The sequence below is a fragment of the Perissodus microlepis genome, chromosome 11, assembly GCF_051167445.1.
Source record: "Perissodus microlepis isolate ML-2025 ecotype Zambia chromosome 11, ASM5116744v1, whole genome shotgun sequence".
Lineage (NCBI taxonomy): Eukaryota > Metazoa > Chordata > Actinopteri > Cichliformes > Cichlidae > Perissodus > Perissodus microlepis.
The window spans coordinates 17306990-17325369 of NC_140471.1; the positions used below are offsets into that span (position 1 = coordinate 17306990).

Sequence of the window (18380 nt, forward strand, 5' to 3'; positions counted from 1 at the left end):
TGCTGTGGTGCAGGGTGCCAGGGCTCCAAAAGGCAACATAAACCAATAAAGACGTGCTTCTATACTGCAAAGTTAGACTACACAAGTGTATGTGCCAACCTCACTGTCTTTTCTGTCACTTGCTTCTCTGTTAAGGCAATTTAAGTGTCTCTTATACTAATAACTAAGTCTAAATACACTTTATAACTTTTTTTTAAAAGATCATAACAGATTAGTGGCAGCATTGCCTTACACTAAAAGATAAGTTACAGAGTTGTTGTGCAAGCTACGCTGAGTGAACATTATGTATGTATATATGTGTCCTATCCATCGATCTGGCTGATGCACCTGACACACACACACACACACACACACACACACACACACACACACACACACACACACACACACACACACACACACACACACACACACACACAGAAACCCTCCACCCCTAACTTTGACTTGGAAAGATATATTGCTCAAAGTGCAATAACCTTAGCAGCAACGGGTGGAGGGATCTGAGTGTGATTAGTGAGCTGAGAGGCTGAATGTATGTGACAGCAGGACCTCCTGGTTTCAGCTGCGTGAACTGTGGATCAAAGTGCTTTCACTACACGTTAGCAAGAAACTAACTGCTGCAGAATTGTTTGCCAGTGCCTACTTGCAAATATGCTAGATGCCTGTGTTGGGCTTACCTCTCTACTTGTGAACAGTGGAATTTATCCTGTTAAAAGAAGACTAGTTTGGTCTCTAAACACTCAAAAATGTTAATATTCGAAGGTTTTTGAGGTTAACATTAAGGCTATTAAGGTTAATGTTTTCTATAAAAATCAGTTCTGTTGATAACCGTGCTGGAGGCATAGCTGTCTGGATGACACGAGTAGTTGCTCCATAGCTCTGGTCTAGACCAGCCATTCCCAGAGTCCAACGTGCTGTGGCCCAGTTACAAACCAGAAAATCCCACGGGGATCACCCAATCCTAAATCATCACTGTGATCAAAGCACAAGAAAAAGTGAAGTATTTCTTAAATTGTATTAAAAATCACTTTGGGAATCACTGGTCTAGACTGAAATGTGCTATAAACCTGGTGGACTCCTAATAAACTTTGTGATGACCCTCATGGACCAGGAGGTGATGACTGCAGCTGAACTCAGACATTGAACCGTCAGGAAGAAGTCCTGACAGAAAAACATATGTTAGCAGCTTATTGTTTGGCAGGTAAGACAGCACTGCTGTAATAACTAGCATTTAAGGTGTTTATTAAACATTTTTAATCAGGAAAGTGTTTACTGAGGTCATACTGTAGAGAAAAGGAGGCGAAGGCTTGTTTCTCTATAGCCATCTTTTATATATATATATATATATATATATATATATATATATATATATATATATAGATATAGATAGATAGATAGATTCAATTGACCTTTTGCTACGTTGCAGTTCTGCTGGTGAAGCTCTAGATTCTTGTTTGTTAACAGAATTAGCTCTTTTTTTTTCCAAATTCTACATTTAATGAATGTTTGTATACATTTTAGGGTTCACTTTTAGTTTGAATACTTGTTGTTACTGAGCACACATTTCAGCCAGCGTCAAAAAAAGCGCACCAAGGCCAGAGACCCAATTATAAAGCTCATCATGATCACAGTGAGTCAGTCATTTCGTTCTGAGCGATATCATTTTCCCACCAGTTGAATCTGCTGGTGTGTAATGCAGACGGTTTTGCCACTGAGTCCTTTCAATAACACCTTTTCTCTTTAAGTCTGCATCAGGTTCGTCACTATGGAAACAGTCATGTCCACGCTGTCAGAATATTAATTGAACCGAGTGTGTGTGGGTTAGCACTGACACACCTCGGTGTCTGGGTTATAGCGTGCAGAGTGTGGAAAGGGAGGAATTTAGGACCACATTACCGTACCAGCAGCTCAGCGGGGGTGTGATTAGTTGACACTGGGAGAGTGTTAATGAGAGGACAGGGCAGATCCGCTGCCTCCTGTTCTGGGGTGGACATAGCCACACATAAACACACCACACACACACAGAGACACAAAACTGCAGTTCAGCAAAGTTTCAAATAAAGGCTGAGTGGTGTATAGGCTGGCCCATGGAGGCTGGTGGTTTAATATACTTTGGAGCTGAGTGGTACAGAGAGCGCTGGCAAACGGGTGTTGCCTGTCACACTGTTTTCTGTGTGTTTAAGTCGACAGTCTCGCGGCACTCATCCACTGTATATTCATTACAGTGTAAAACCTGCAGCCTATCACTGTCACACAACAATAATAGCCTCCGCTATACACTACTGGTCGCACTTAGATTCTTCTCAGCGGTATTCATTGGAGACAGGGGGAGTGTTGATTACGAAAGATGAAATTTGCTATTGTTGTTGTGATTTTATGTTACCGCAACTTGCACGGTGAGAACAAATTATAGTTTATATAAGTGTCCATAAGTGTAATTACTTTCCCCCAGGTTGGAGACGTTTAAAGTATTAAAAAGTGTGCAGAAGAATTGCTTTGCTTTATCAAATATGATGTGGCCATCCAGGGGCCTTCTAACCCCCATCAGAACTACTTTAGCATGTGAATAATATCAGTTTGCATGTTGTGCTGTCAGTAATGGTTCAGTGAGGACTTTGTGTGTCTGACCTTGTTTTTGATGGAGCCAAGAATGAATTGAGATGTTGCTCTCTCTCTCTCTTACTGTGTGGATGGATCTTTCTGGGCTCTCTGCACAGGCCTCTCAGCTCTCTCAGTGGAACTACATCAATACTTTGCTCATAGTGGGACAATACACTTTAATGTACAGCTCTGTAGCTTCAATGTATAATAGATGACTTCCCGTTCCACATGAGACAGAGGCCCACAGCGCTTGCCACTGCGTTTCACCATTATTAAGTTGCCATGTCCAGCTAAAAGCTTGGTGCCAAGATAACAGCAGCGCCATCCACCTCTAAAATGGGATTTTGTCGGCATGTGTGATAATCAGCACTTTCTCGCCTCTGTTTTGTTTTAATGCATATTTCAGTAACTTGATGGACAGTTCAGAATCTCAGCGTGCCTGAATAAGAGTTTGTCATTACATGATGGATTCATAAGGGATTTTGATGGATCATTTGCCCGCTGTCCAAAACCAGGTGCACTCATGGCAAAGTGCAACCTCCTCCCCTTCGCTACATCTGAACATATATCTGTATATATATGCGCTCATCTCTGCAGGGTGTTGATCTGTTTGAGCCTCCCGTGTCACCACTTGTTTAGTAACACAAGGCAGAAAATCAAAACGGCAAAGAAACACTGTTTTGTGTTGTGAAACAGGCCTATAATCTTTTTAACCTGACCCTAACATTGGTTTTTGGATTTTGCTGTTGCTACTGAGCTGTTTGGACTTTGTATTTATAGGCTATGACAAGCTGTGCTAGAGGGCTGTCGATATCATTCATTCCCTTTAATACAAACAGATGTGTCAAACCTTATTTAATGCCTATTGATGTCTGAGATTTCCCCAGCTCTGCCCACTGTTTCTATCAGAGCGAATGCAACAGCCACAGTATTGGATGCAGGTATAGTTTTGAGTTGTTGCAATGAAACTTCAGCAAATTGGACTAGCATGCCACATTGTTTTATTCGCTTTGATTTTCATGGTGTCTTTGAATTTAACTGTCAGCTCTGTAGGTTGATAATTTTCATTTCCATCAAACCATGTGGCAACCTTTCATTCCTAACACAGTACCCATTATACTCGATATCCAACCTTATCGTATCTAACCGAAACATTCTATTTATTTATTATATATCACTGCATTGTGATTTTAAATGTAACAATTGATTGAAATCCAAAACCAAAACAGTGATTTACAACGATACAATAGTGTAAAGAGACACCATTGGTAATTGGCTGTCAGTCATTTACTGTTATTTTGATCAATTTTCTTTGTAAGGGTAGCTGTAGCTAGGGATATATATATATATCGTTTCTTTCACGGTGTCGCAAAATATACTGTTTACGGCAATATTTTTTCATAGTTTTGATGGTCTCTGTAGTGGCCATATTAATTTCTTAAAGTTCTCTCTTATATTTAAAATAACCACACTACGGACGGACAAGTGACTGTTTTTACACGTTGTCGTTAACAACAATGACGGTAAATCCAGCATGTGGCTCTGCCGTCCGCTTGTTTATTTTCCACATAAACCTTTCACAATAAAGCTCAAGATCCTGTTGAGATTTTTCAAAATAAACCAGACCAGTCAAAACAAATCGACGACCTTATTTCTAAACGAGGAGCTACCTCTGTAGCATGGATATGGTTTGGTTATGAAAAGTCTGACACGGACCAGAAAACTGTACTGTGCAAATTATGCAGGAAACCAGTCCCCACCTCAGACTTAAACACGGCAAACCTCTTCTACCACCTACACAAGTCTACACAGTCACGTGAAAGAGTGTGAAGAGAGTTTACAGATGAGAAGCAAAAAAAGAGCCGTCAGATGCTAAAAATAAACCTTAGACTCAAATGTTAGAACAGGCTTTTCCCAGCAGCACGCCGTGTAATAAATACTTACAAAAAAAGGGCGTCCGTTACAACTTATGTCTAAAAATGTATAGTTTCATGCATCAGTCAAAACGCTCGACTTCAGCCCAGCTGAAAACACTTCACGCAAGTTGAGTTGCCCAAGATTCACAGAATTTACAGAAAATGTAAAGTTTTGTGATTTATATCGTTGTCTGGATGATAAATGTCTTATATCAGGATATGAGATATTGGTCATATTGCACAGCCTTAGCTGTAGCATTAGCCAATGCCACACACTGTAGTATTTATAGCTGTCTTATTAGATGACCATTTTGAAATGCATAAAACTAAACAAATACATGAGTGATAGTACAAAACACAAATGCAATAAAGCCACACAGTTCATCTTTAATGCTGGTTATTAACATTAAACAACATTAAACAAGTCTTGATGACTGCCCTGACGGTGCAGTGTGTTACAAGCCAGTGTAAGCTAGCGTTTCCATGCTTCCTCCGTCACAAACTTTGTAATGAAAGTCTACACCTTTGTTAATCAGTCCTGTGTAGCACCTGTGTAGTGTGGTTGTATCCCAGAGCTCTGTCCTCCCTTACTGATTAGGAGGTTGTCTAAAAATAACATCTGGGGAGAGCAGTATATAGCCAGCAGGCAGGGAAAACAAGGGAGCAAGGGGAAATTGGCTGCTTGTGTATTCTACAGACCATGAGGGAATGTTAGTCAGAGAATTGTTGACTCTCCTATTCCCTGCCTGCTTCAGTTTGTCATGGCTGTGTACTAAAATGAAGGGGACCATATATTTAGCTGCTGTGATTCATGCTCAGCAGATTGCGCGGGTGCAGAACGCCGTTTGTTTTTAGAGTCAAATACAGTAGCATTTGCATTTAGCTCATCTCCAGAATCATTCAGATTGCCTTGCCAATGCATGGCTGGATTCTCAGCGATGTACTTCACAGGGAAACCTTTCATTCTTTCCTTTTTTTATCCCTTGGTTATAACTCAATCACCAAGATGACACATTCATGACCATTATAAAAACATATCTGTGTGTTTCACTACCTCTTACAAGGATGTCCTTGTAAGAGATATTAAGTGCTCAGCTGTGTATGTGTTGTGGACTAAAACCTTTGTAGTCTTTTAATATTATTTTTAATTGACTGCAATTAAGAAGAGAAATGTAACTTCAAAAGATATAGGTTAAAATGTTCATCTATTTTCTTAATCTCTTATCCAATTACGCTGTAATCATATTTATCTCAAATACTTAAAGGGAGGTACACTACAATAACAACAAGTAAGGTTTTTACAAGAAATAAAGAAGTGATTATACTGTAATTAAATGTAAGTAATACATAAGTAATTTTAAGTAGTGTGCAATTTATTGGTCATTTTACAGAAAACTAACAATATTTTCCCTGTATTATTGTAAATATGCTGCACTTTTCAGGGAGCAGGCTGTATTATGGAGTGGATTAATCCTACCTTTTTACATCTTTATTTAATATTCATCACGTTGATGTGCATGATGGATTACTTAATAATCCTTATGCTTTACCAAAAAATAAAACATGTAAATCCTTCTCCCTTACCAAGTTGCAAGAAAAAAATAAATACCATGAAAATTTGCAGGCCTATGATCTTACAATGATTGAGCCAAGCTGAGCTAAATTATTTTTTCTTTATCAATCACTGTTTAAACACAATTTTAAAAAGCAGTGTGCAGAAAAAGAGTGTCTCCTTCCCTGCAAAATACCTAGAAGTTAGGCAAGGGTAAGCCACCTCCTACACCCACACCCTGAAAAGTACAGTGTGCTTACGACGTAAGATAGGGAAACGTTGTTTGTTTTTGCGTATACTGCAGTAAAATTTGTGTCTCATTTCCCTGTGAAATACGAGTTACTTACAATTTCATTATTTCTTCTTTTCTGTAAAATACAATGCAGTAGTTAAAATTACTTACATATTACTTTAATTATTTACAGATGCCTAAATTAATTAATAATATGGTTATTTCTTTATTTCCTGTAAAAGCCTGACTTGGTACACATTTATTGTAGTGTACCATTTCATTAGTGAATTGTAATGACTTTATTAGTTGATGTTTCTTCTTAGTGATACTTGCTTTGCTGCGCCTTGCAGTGTTGTGTAGCCACGAGGCAGCGTCCACGATGTGGTCGCTTTTTTGTTTTTCTTTGGCTGAGTTGCTCAGAAAGGCGTGAGCTCTTGTGACCGTTTCCATTAGTGAGAGACGGCCTTTGTTTTTCCCGACACGCGGCAGCTCCTTTCAGTGTCTGAGACGGTCTCGCAGCCTCTCTCGCACAGCTGACCCAGTGTTATTATAATTCAGCAAATTAATGAGCCAAGTAAAATGTTCCTTATGGGGAAACGACAGCAGTAAAGAAAGCTGACATTGTGGTAACGGTTGTTTTACTTGGTTGAACCACAAATTGGATAAAAGGTGACCTCGGTTTACATCTCCTCGAATGTTTTGTCAAACCGTGTCCGTGTTTGATCTATAATTGCGCCAATCATTTCTTCACACCGTTCCATTATGGCCTCATGCACCCAGTGCTCCTGCTTGTGCACATTATCCCACTATCCCAGTACATGTTGGGCAGTGCTTTACAGTTTCTGGTATTGACAGCAAAAACTTTATTTATTTATTTCTTTTTATTGAAGAGCAACATTCCAACACATCTCGAGATTCTGTTGGATCACACGGCATAAACTATGCTGTGATTTGTAGACTTGAGGAGATTCCTTGTATTGAAGCAGCGCTTATACTGAAACAGCAGATGCTGCCGGTTTCCTGCGGAGTGGAATGAAACCAGAGCCTTTGTTATTGAAGATGCCCTGGCGCTGTGCTCTGCTGCGTGTCTGGAGTGTGAATAAAATGCCCATTTCTTGTGCCATGATCCAGGGTGAAGTTTAATTTTAGAGCAATCACCGACTCCCCATGTGCGAACACCCCTGCAGCTGCTAATGTAGAGCTGCTTTTTTCTTTCACCGCGTGTCTGTTTTGGTCCTCATTGCTAGTTCATGTTCTCCCACTCCTGGCATTTTCCAAAATTTGGAAGTCTGAGGCATCGTCACTGCTTTCTTGTGTTGTTAGCCCACTCAGCTTGGACCAGCTAACAAAGCAGATCAACACCTCTGCTGTCTACTTACTGAGTCGCATATTGGGTTTCAGTCTGCCATGCTGCCATGACCAGCAATTAAACAGCGACACAGTGGATTATTCATTCATAACAGGGAGAGGATGAAATCACAGTTATGACAGGTCGCCTCTAAAAAGCACCACAAACCCCATCATCCACAATCAGCAGCTCCAGATTGTGTTTTCCTACTGAAAGCAATCATCCGTCAAAGGTTTTCATTTAGATGGAGGATAATTGATTTGGCGCATGTTCGCAGTTTGGCAGGTCAGTATGTTTTTGATCAAAACAACTTGCTTTCCAAGAATTTCAAAGTGCTACACAGGTTGTCATGTGTTGCAATTTTGCAGGACAGAGTTGATTAAATCAAACCTCATAGTGTTTCAGAGAGAGTGGCTTTTATATTGAATGAATTGGTTTCATTGCAGATATCTTGGATGGACCTGTCTGAAAATTCCACTAGTAATTTAAGTGTGATGTGTGAGCCAGCAGAGACATAGTCTACCACAGTGATTCCCAGCTTGAAGTCCTTTTAACTGATGAACTTATAATGAGGGGTGACATGATGGTCACTAGGGTAGGAATTGATAAAATGCTAAATTGTTCTATGCTTTTTGGGTGGTTTCCTTAGGAAAGGCTATATAGGCTTCATGCCTTTAAATTCATTTATTGAATTTCATAAGAGCTGCTTGTGGTCTTTAGTGGTTCCATAACAGACCATTGGACCACTGACCCAAACCCAACATGAATGAACTGATTTGGGAGACCTTGTCACAAGAAACATAAGTTACAGCAGCACGATGATCCATTCATTAGCAAGCTAATAATGAAAATACTGTGGAGCCGCCAGTACTACCCTTCGCCCTCCTAGTATGGTATTAATTTGAAGGTTCTAGGTGACCTAATTTGACCTCTGACCTTGACTTTGAGATCAAGGTCACTGACAACTAATCCAAGATTTTTAGTGTCATATTATGAATTATGAATCCTAGATGGCTTCTTTTTTGAGTTATCACATTCACAACCATGTCCACACTGTCTGCCCACACAGCAGGGTGATAACAGTACCCCATCAGTCTTTCACGGCTGAGGGGTAATAATAATAGTGGTGTATAAGAAAAAATGTAAATTTACAGCAGGTAATTCCACAGATATTGGTCTAAAAATCAATTTCTAGAAGAAAATGAAAACCAGTATTTTATTTTCCTACTTCGACAATAAAATACTCATGATGGTGCCGCAAAATTAATGTAACATTACCAGCAATCAGTGCACTTAGTGATAATAAAAAAAAAAATTTGCAGAGCTTGTTTTAGACAGTACTATTCTCTTCTTTATTATGCAAAGAATTCACTGATAGTTCTCTCTACGCCTTGTATAGATTGCAGACAGGAAGTGCTTATAGCTTATAGTTTCAATAGTAGACCTGCTATGATGTGCGGTTTGGAGACGGTTGTATGGAAAGACGGAGGGTGGGATGGACAGGATTAGAAGTGAGTATATATGAGGGATGGCTTGGGTTAGGCAACGTTAGCTGCCTGTCTGACATCTCTGATTATGACTGTATTGTATATTTTTTCAGAACGTAAGCCACATCATCGTTGCTGTACACCTGAAGCAGCTCTGTTTCCCCCCCTCCCCTCTCACTCACTGCCAGGCACTCCTAAGCCCCAGAAATAGCAACACTGGTGTATGACTCATGTTTTGAGCTATCTCAGATGCCTGATGATAAGGGAACGAAGAACGACGCTGATTAGCCATGTGCAGCATCTACAAAACAAAGACTTACGAGAGAGGTGTCTGAGGGTATCGGGTCAACATATGTGCATCATAAATATTTTATATAAATCCAATAGCCTCCTCCAATCATCTCTTCTTTTGTCCCACACCCTACCCCTGAATAAATAAATGCTTGTATAGTATTTCTGAAGCTCAGTGGCCGACTTGCTCAAGTCAAAGAGCAACGTTGGCCTCTTTTCAACATCATCTTCATTCCCAAGAGCATCCTTCTTTCATCTCCATCCTATCTTTTGTCTTTCATCTACTGATTTTCAGTATTCCATCCACCCTTCTTGCCTTTATCCTTCTGTCTTATCCCATCCCCACCCCGACCCTTCTCCAACTGTCTAACTCCACCTTCTCCTGTCCCCATTAACCCTTTGTCCCTTTATCTTCTGCACCACCCTAGCCTACCCATCTTTTCCCATATCATGCATTTTTCATGTTCTCTGACTAAACCCTCAGTAGCCGCAATTGCCCTCCTGTTATCCTCTGGAATCCACCTTAAATTTGCTCTGCCTTCTACTTCCTTTACATACCTGCCAGGTGCTTCCAGGAAGAGTAGAGACGTTGTAAATGTCATTTTTAACCCCCACCCCCCAAACACTACACTTCTTCCTCTTTAGCTGTCACTGTTCCATGGAACATCCTTCCATTACCCAACCAACATGTAGCATCGAGCCCTTCCTTCCCCTCCATCAACACTCCAGTTCAGCCCCCCTTTTCCTTTTTTTCCCCTTCTGTCTCCAGCTTAGCACGTCCCGCTTCCCATCTGAATCCACCTCCTTCTTCTCTTCTTGGGCTCGCAATCAGATCGTCGGTGCCCTGATGGAGGTCAGTCTGGTCTCCGTCTGCTGTGAGAGGCAACGGGGGGAGTTGGCCAAGATTCTCAGCCCCTGTCATTGCGCTGCACGGCGGGCCAGGAGGAGAAGGGAGCGAGAGAGGGAGGGGAGGCAGATGAAGGAGAGGACAGTGCGATAGAGAGAGAGAGAGAGAGAGGAAAAGCAGGAGGGTAGCAGCAGAGTGAGAACAGGAGAGATAGAGAGAGCGAAAGTGGTCCGGGCGCTCACAGCTCACATTGCTGGCTGGCTGGCTCGCTCACTGTTGACGAATGAGCTGTCTACCCACGGGGCTGGGAAACGGCAGCTTGTGACAAGCTGGGGAGAGAGGAACATGAATGTAATGCGCACCTTGCCTCGTTTGCTTTCAGATACTGGCCAGAAGAAGACTCCAGAAAAGAAGGATGGGAGGCGCATGTCGTTCCAGAGACCCAAAGGGACCATCGAATATTCTGTGAGTAACACACAAGCAACTCTCCGCTCCTCCTGTATTAATGCCGTTGTGTGTTTTTGATGCCTTTCTGCTCTGCTCCTTTGCTGCTCCTTTGCTGCTGCTGGTGCTGCTTCAGTGTGTGTCTCCTGCTGGTGGATTATGTAGCTCTGACTATCTCCAACAATATTCAAGCTATAGTGGTTGTGCTTGTGTATGGTGAAGGCACATGCTTCGTAGCTCATTAGTGAGGGCGATAAGCATTTTGTGTATTTTGCCAGCCTAGCACGTGTATCTCATCCTCAAACTGTTTACATAAAGAGGGCAGTGTGTGTGTGTGTGTGTGTAGTATACATAGTGTGTGTAAACAGACGAGTGGGGTTACTGATAGAAATCTTATGGAAACAATATATTCTCTGTTAAAGACTCCCTGTACAGCCTCAGCTCCATTTTGCACGTAGATGTATAGAAAGCAGAGCTCTGTTCTTTCCTCCAGCTGAACTAGAGCAGGACAGGCAGGCAGGAGCGCTGGCAGGATGTGCATTTGTTTTTCCACTTGTTCTGTCCGCCGCGAATCGGCGAGCATTCCACCACAGCGCTCGCTGTGCTCACGAATGACCTTCCGACTGCCTTGTCATTTCTATTGATTTAGCTGTTGTGTAGGAGAAAGGAGGGGGTAGGGGGGTTGGTGAGGTAATACGGGGAGAGGGAGAGAGTACTCTGGTTCCCTGGCATGAACTGAAAATGGAACTGTGTGTGCTTTGCCTTGTTGTGTTCTTCAAATGACCCTCAAATCCAGCTGCAGTCAGACTGCCTTTCCTCGCCTTTCTGTCTGTGGAAGTGGGATTGCTGTGGATCCGTCTGCCTCTCTGCTGAGGACTGAGGAGGAGATGAAGAGAGGAAGGCAAGGGAAAAGGGAGCTAGGGAGGGACTCCTTACTGTCATTCCTCTACCCTAACCCCACTGTTATTGTTCCCATCAGTGCTGTAGGCTCCAGTGTGATTTCCCAGCACCAACACCGCCTCCACCTCTACCGGCTGGCCTAACCTGTCAGTCATCTGAGACCTGCTGATTGACAAGGGCCTTGTTTACCTCACCGGGGCTCGAACAGGCTTAACGGTTACGACAGGATATTTGTCAGAGCTAGGGCACTGTGTCATGGCTCCTTCATATAAACAGAGGGGCAACAAAGAGTCAGCAAGATGGACAGAAATGCTGACATTCAAGAAAAACAGGGAGATATTTGAAGGATTTATATCTTAATCAAATGCTGCCCACCCACTAAATTATTGCTAAAGTGATGGATGCAGTGAGCAGTCTTCCTCTATCACTGGGTCCTGTAGTTTCATAGCGAGCGGTAACCTACAGTGTTCTCGGGGATATAACCAAATCTCGCCGACACTGTGAGAGACACATGACTGCCAGTCCCAGTGATTGAGAAGCAGCTTTATCTTAAACCTATCTCCCACACTGAGGATGGGAGGAACGGCGATGTTTCTGTATTTTGCTGTCCATCAGATAATTTTATAATCTATTGCACGGCACCGACAGGAAAAAGGAGTTTCCGTTTGTGCCACTTTATCAATACAGTCGCCCTCCCTCTTCCTCCTTCCTTCTTCTCCTTCTTCCTTCCTTTACGTCTCAGACAGGCTTCTTTCTGCCCCCCTCTTTTTTTTCTTTTTTTTTAGTTTTGAGAAATCACCTGTGCAGCTCCCATCTGCCTAGACACTGATAACACCAGTTCATTCAGCCAAGTCCAGCTATTGGCTGACCTGCATCCAATTAAAAAAGTGTTTGAAGTCTCTGGAAACAACAGAGATGGATGAGGAGACAGAAAGATACAGACAGAGAGAGACAAAGAGTAGCACACAAGTGAGTCGCTATCGACAGGGTGGGGACTGTCTTTCCACAGACTGCCCGTGAGGACGGTCACTCAAAGTCAAATGAAACGAAGAACAGAAAAAGTGCTGGCCACAAGTGTTTTTCTCCAGACACACTAGCTTTATCACACCATGGAGATGGATGCTCCAGTTGGATTGCTATTTTGGATCTTGCCTGAGTTCCTCATAGACCCATTAGGTGTCCTGACTAGCTTCTGGCCCCTTTTATTGCATACTCGGGTTTTACATTTGCTCCCTTAACCATCATTTCTGTTTGATATGATAGCTTTGTAAAGTAAACTCTCATTTATTCTGGGACCTAGAAGCATATATATATATATATATATATATATATATATATATATATATAAAAAAGCATTCAGACAGGGCCAAGTCCTAGTGCATATTTAGGTGCATGATGAGGTAAAAGTGCACTGAGTATGTTAAGTAACAATCACTCAGTACTCTGGGACACTTTGCACAATGCTTAGCCTCAGTTTATGCCTCTCGTGTTTTACTTTATATTGTATCATATTGTGCTCGCAGTATGTTTGAAACTGAATATAATAATGTAATAATAAAATGAAAACTTAAAATTAAAAACAGGTTGTGGTTTATGACCACAGTAATTTTCATGCACCACATCAGATTGTTTGATGTCTACATGGTTACAAGTTGGGGTCCACCCCTTTGGACCACTTCTAACAACTACCGACCTCACCATTATATACTTCCTTTGGTAAAGTTGATTTGTTTATGTGCTGTTTAATTATTGTACAATAATGTTTTTTTTTCTAAGAAATTGTTGGACTTTTGAGATCCTGTCACCAATCTGTACAGCAAACATTAGCCAACTGATAGCAGTCTTTCTTTACCACCACAACCAGCTGGAATACGGGTCCTGATACACACCTGTATGCTTTTTCCACATCTGACACCTAATGGCGTTACAGTTTGGATATGGGAGGATATCGCTATAGAAAAAAATGACCTTTTCTTCAACAGAATCAAAAGGGGATATACATTGTTTATTTATTTCTGACACGTGATCAGTTTACTATATGCAAAAACGTAAACAGTAGTTGGACTTTGTGGTTAGAAGCAGCATTTTAAGCTGCTTAGCTCCATTTATACCTGATTTTGATTTTGGACATGAGCATCAAGAGGAAGTGAACAGATTCTGACAGCTTTAGCAATCAGCTAACTAGGCAGTGGTGCAAAAAAAAAATCTGCATACAAATTCATATCTGTTAAAACTGGTTTCTTAACTTGAACATTGGTAAGGACGTGAGAAGCATAAGCTGGGCTCCACCTACAGTAACTATTGTCATCTCCAGTAGATGGAACCAGGAAGCAGGAAACTGGTCTGCAAACTAAGGCAAATATACTGTATAAAACTCCCCCCCAGTTGTCTTCCTTAGACCTCTTCCAATATGTCAGGATATAACGGATTACTTTAGTCAAATCGTAACCAGTGTCCCAAACAGGAAGGCTTGCATGTACAATAGGAATTGGAATCATTTTTTCATGTTGAGTCATGTTTAGGTCATTTTTTTGGCCTGAACATCCCTCTCCCTCTTTCAGTCTATTGAAGTGCTCTCAGCTGAACTGGCATAGCAGAGCTTTCATTATATTTTGTACAGTGACACTAGAGTGATGAGGGGAAGGACTGTCTGGATACCAGATTTGTGGGGAAAAAAGGAAGTTGTCAGAATTGGTTATCTAGTTATTCTGGCCAAACAACACGAGCAGTCAGATAGATGTGAAACTGTTTTGGATCTAGATGATTAAAGAAAACAAACAATAAAACAAACTGAGATCTATTCAGGTATTAACCGTAGATTTACTTTTACAACATGATTTGCTGGGTAGTGCATTGAATCTTTAGGGCCTTGTGAATGGCATAGTCAGTTGGTGATTTGATGAGTCTGTTATTCAATTAATTTGGTCCCAATAGATGGATTGCAATTAGTTTATTTACAGTATGTCAGAATGGGCAGAGAGTGAAGCCAAATTTTTGTGCATGGTGCCCGGAAGAGCAATATCAGTAATTTTAGTCTTGTCAAAATGATTGCTCAGCACGCTGACAACAATTGTGGTTTCCTGTGAAATGTCTCAACTGTTGGATGGTCATTATACACCTAATCTTCCCTCAGGATGAGTTATAATAACACTGGCATTCTGTCATGTAGACCAGACTCGTGGTCTTAACTCTGGGAATGTTTTTAATTTGGCAGAAGAGAGCAAGCTCTTGGATGTAAAGTGTCGTTTAAACACAGGCAGCCATAAATGACTTTCCCTAGTAAAATGCTGTCTAAAAATACCTACAGAAAATCTTGTGTTTTACATACTTTGTAAGTCCTATATTCTGCTTAGAATAATCATAGTGTGATGCAGGCATGGCATGACTCAGATGTGAGGAAGGTGTAGGCTTGTAATGATGGAGACCATGGTCACTCCGTATCAGCAGTCTGCAGGTTTAATGGTCTCTGCTGGGCTCAGAGGAAGCACTGTGGGCATTGGAGAACTTCAGGGACATTAGATGAGTCATACACAGAGTCTCAGGTGTGTGTTTGTGCCATGCATGCCCACACAGAGACTTGCACACACACACACACACACACACACACACACACACACACACACACACACACACGCATTAGTGGTAATCTTAACTTCACAACCTCCTGACAATTAGTCACTTTGATTTCATTATTCACTGCTGGGTGAGAGAGGGGGAGCCCACTGTTTGAGCTCTTTCAACAACTTCCTGTCTGAGAGCAGCAGTCAATAGATGATGGAGAAATGATGAAACTGAAGGGGCGTGTGGATGGGGGCTTTAAAGGGATGGAGGAGGGGATAGTGGGGAATAGATGTGGAGTAGATGGGGACCCATGGATAAGTAGTTGGATGGATAAAAGGGGGAGATTGATTCATGGCCTAGATCAAAGCATTATTATTGAATGTGCTCAACCTACATGTTGGACTCTCTGATTTTTGATTAAAGTGAAATTGGACTCATTTCCAGCTCTGTATTTTCATTTCCACTACAGTACCAGGTCCTTTATTTCTCATATGCTGGGTCTTATTGCAACTCTTGACTTAGAGTGAGGGTGGCCTTAAAGAACTTGAAGTCCACCCTCCCTCTAAACCAAATTTCTTTGCATCGGCTGACCCTCGCAAACAGAAGGTTTGAATAGCAGGTGGGCGGGGCTTCTGTTCACACAGCCAGAATTGTGTGCCTGAGATAACCATCTTGCCTCTCTTTAACATCTTACAGATTCAAGAGTATAAAGCTGAAAAATATCTGAATATTTGATAAGAGCATCCAACCTTATAGCATTAAATGGTAAACGGACTGGTGCTTATAAAGCACTGTCAACTTCACATCCTCCAACTAAATGTACTTCTCTGGTCTTTCTGGGCACTTGAAATGCTTTTATACTTAAAGCCACAATCACCCACTTTTTACCTTTCATGCACACATTCACAGATACAATTTGGGGTTCAGTATCTTACCCGAGGTTGACGTACAGAATGAGGGATCTAGGTATAAAACAAGTGACCTCCTCGGCGTAGCGCTTCAGTAAACGTATGACAGGAAAATAAGGAAAAGCATTATTGGTCCACTTTCAGTAAATAGGAAAGGTAGGGAGATTCGACACAGAACAAGAGTGTGTCATTGTTAAAATTACTCTTTTTATATAGAGTTGCAGTCCACTGCCTGCCTGCAACCAGCTCTTCCCATAAAACCAGCGGCTGGGTCACTACTTTCAGCAGGGTTGGCATTATTTTTATTTTTTTAATTTTACGAGCTGTGAGGACATTTATGGTGGTCAAACTATAGGAGCCAAAGCCACAGGTCACCAGATGAAGCTCACACTGTACATGTCCTCATATAATCAGTCTCAAGAAAAGCTCAGCAGTGAGCATTGTTGCCTCACAGCAAGAGGGTCCTGAGTTTGAACACAGTTTGCTTTTTCTCCTTGTATCTCCCAGTTTTCTCTGGGAGCTCTTGTATCTCCTGCCACCAGAAAAACAGCCTTTGTTTTTACTTCCTGGTTAAATAAATGTTAAATTAAAAAAAAGTTGCACCTACTTCAGTTATGACTGGTTATTTAAGAGGTTTTTTATTTGACTTATTTTATATTTAAGAGTACTTCTTCTTATGAGTGCCTTATTGATCAGTTGAACACCACAGATTTTTTCATTTTTGAATAAAAACAGAAATGAATAAGATATGAATATTTCTTTTATTTCTTCATGGGAGCTTTTACTTCTTCACAAGAATCACTGCGCATAACGGTCACCTGATGGTCCTTCAGCTAAATTGCTCTCAAGGTCACATTTTTTCTACTATCGACAGCCTGAGAGTTATGATAGATTGTAACAAACTGTGTCACTGTTCTGTTTTCTGCTGTACTGAAAGCTGAAATGTAACCATAAGTAAAAAAAAATGTGGCACACACAAAACCAACTTCTGTCTGTTACATGTTTAAGTCTATGTGACCTTCATAAGTATTCGTATTTGTTTCTGGCCCACAGACATTCAAAACCTGTAATTTCACATTGATGAGTTAAACATTTTTTTTTATATTTTTGGATTTTTTTGTGTAATTAAAACACAGATATAAGATACCTCTAGGTTAGTCAAAGTGTTTAGGTTGTTTTGTCCATAAAGAGCTCTTACAGCTTTACTGTCCCTACCACAGAAGAATTACTGATGGGCCCATTTGACCTCCTTTTAGACAATCCTGACTCAAGCACTCCCTCCACTTTGGGTGTTCTGTGTCATGGTGAGCGTCTCTCTGCTTGGCTGCCTCATGTGTGTCATATGTGTTGGTGAGTCAGTGAAAAGACCATCAAAGCCTGAAGCAGCGGGAAGAATCAACGAGACGGCAAACCTACTGTGGGTCACTCCAAAACGAACAGAATAATGTCACTTTCTCACATGTGACTTACTGCGGCTCCTTATTAAGGCCTGCAAACAATCAGCACACAGTACACATACCATTAGGGTAGTAAGGACAAAGTCACCATGGCAACTGTCATGCTAAAGCTGAGCTTCATTCTTCATTATAAAATGAGGAGCAGTAGCTCCTCCGATGTTGCATTGTGGGTGATTCAACCGTACGCCGGAGTTTTATTTTCAGTTTGATGGCGTCGCGGTCGATTCTTTTTTACCCTTGTTCTGCCGCTTTAATTTCTTCTGTTCATTCAAAATTTAAAGAGCACAAACACACGTCCTGCATACAAGTGTGCATCAACCAGCACCTGTGAATGTCTATAATTAAACAGCTTGTGCTTATAGTGCTGTGATTACATTTCCCTTGTTGACCACTTGTAGATTTGTTCTCATGTGCCGTACTTAACATTACATGCCAGCAGACTCCTTAACGGAGCCATTTGTCTTAGTCCAGCCGAGTAACTGCGCTTGTTGAATCTGTTCGTTCTGTCCCGTTCGACGAGGTGACCATTCACTGATGTCACTTTCAAGATGGCTTTTGTGGCCTTCCTCTACCCTTCTCCTCAAGGAGAGACTGTCACCGTAACAGTAGGAAGCTTAATTATTCATCTGCAGTTTGAGATGAATAATGGGTAGTATTGATCCAGAGGATAAGAAGATGGGATCCACCTGTCTTAAGTGGCCATGAACCTGATGGCAATTGCTCTCTCTTTCTCTTTTCCTCCCTCTCTCATCCTGCTGTCAATGTGTCAGTAACAGGTCTTTATCAGTGGGTCACATTTGACTGTCCTCTGTCGTATTCCACTTAATTGAATTACA

At 41.4% G+C, this 18380-nt stretch overlaps 1 protein-coding gene across 3 annotated transcripts in view; it reads left to right on the plus strand.

The window, feature by feature from the left end:
• Nucleotides 1-18380, plus strand: part of oxr1a (oxidation resistance 1a) — a 167429-nt gene that overhangs the window by 109815 nt on the left and 39234 nt on the right. For all 3 annotated transcript variants that reach the window (XM_084942749.1, XM_084942751.1, XM_084942750.1), the window contains one exon: nt 10657-10739. In XM_084942749.1, coding sequence (XP_084798875.1) covers nt 10657-10739 — 83 coding nt within the window. The remainder of the gene's footprint in view (nt 1-10656; nt 10740-18380) is intronic.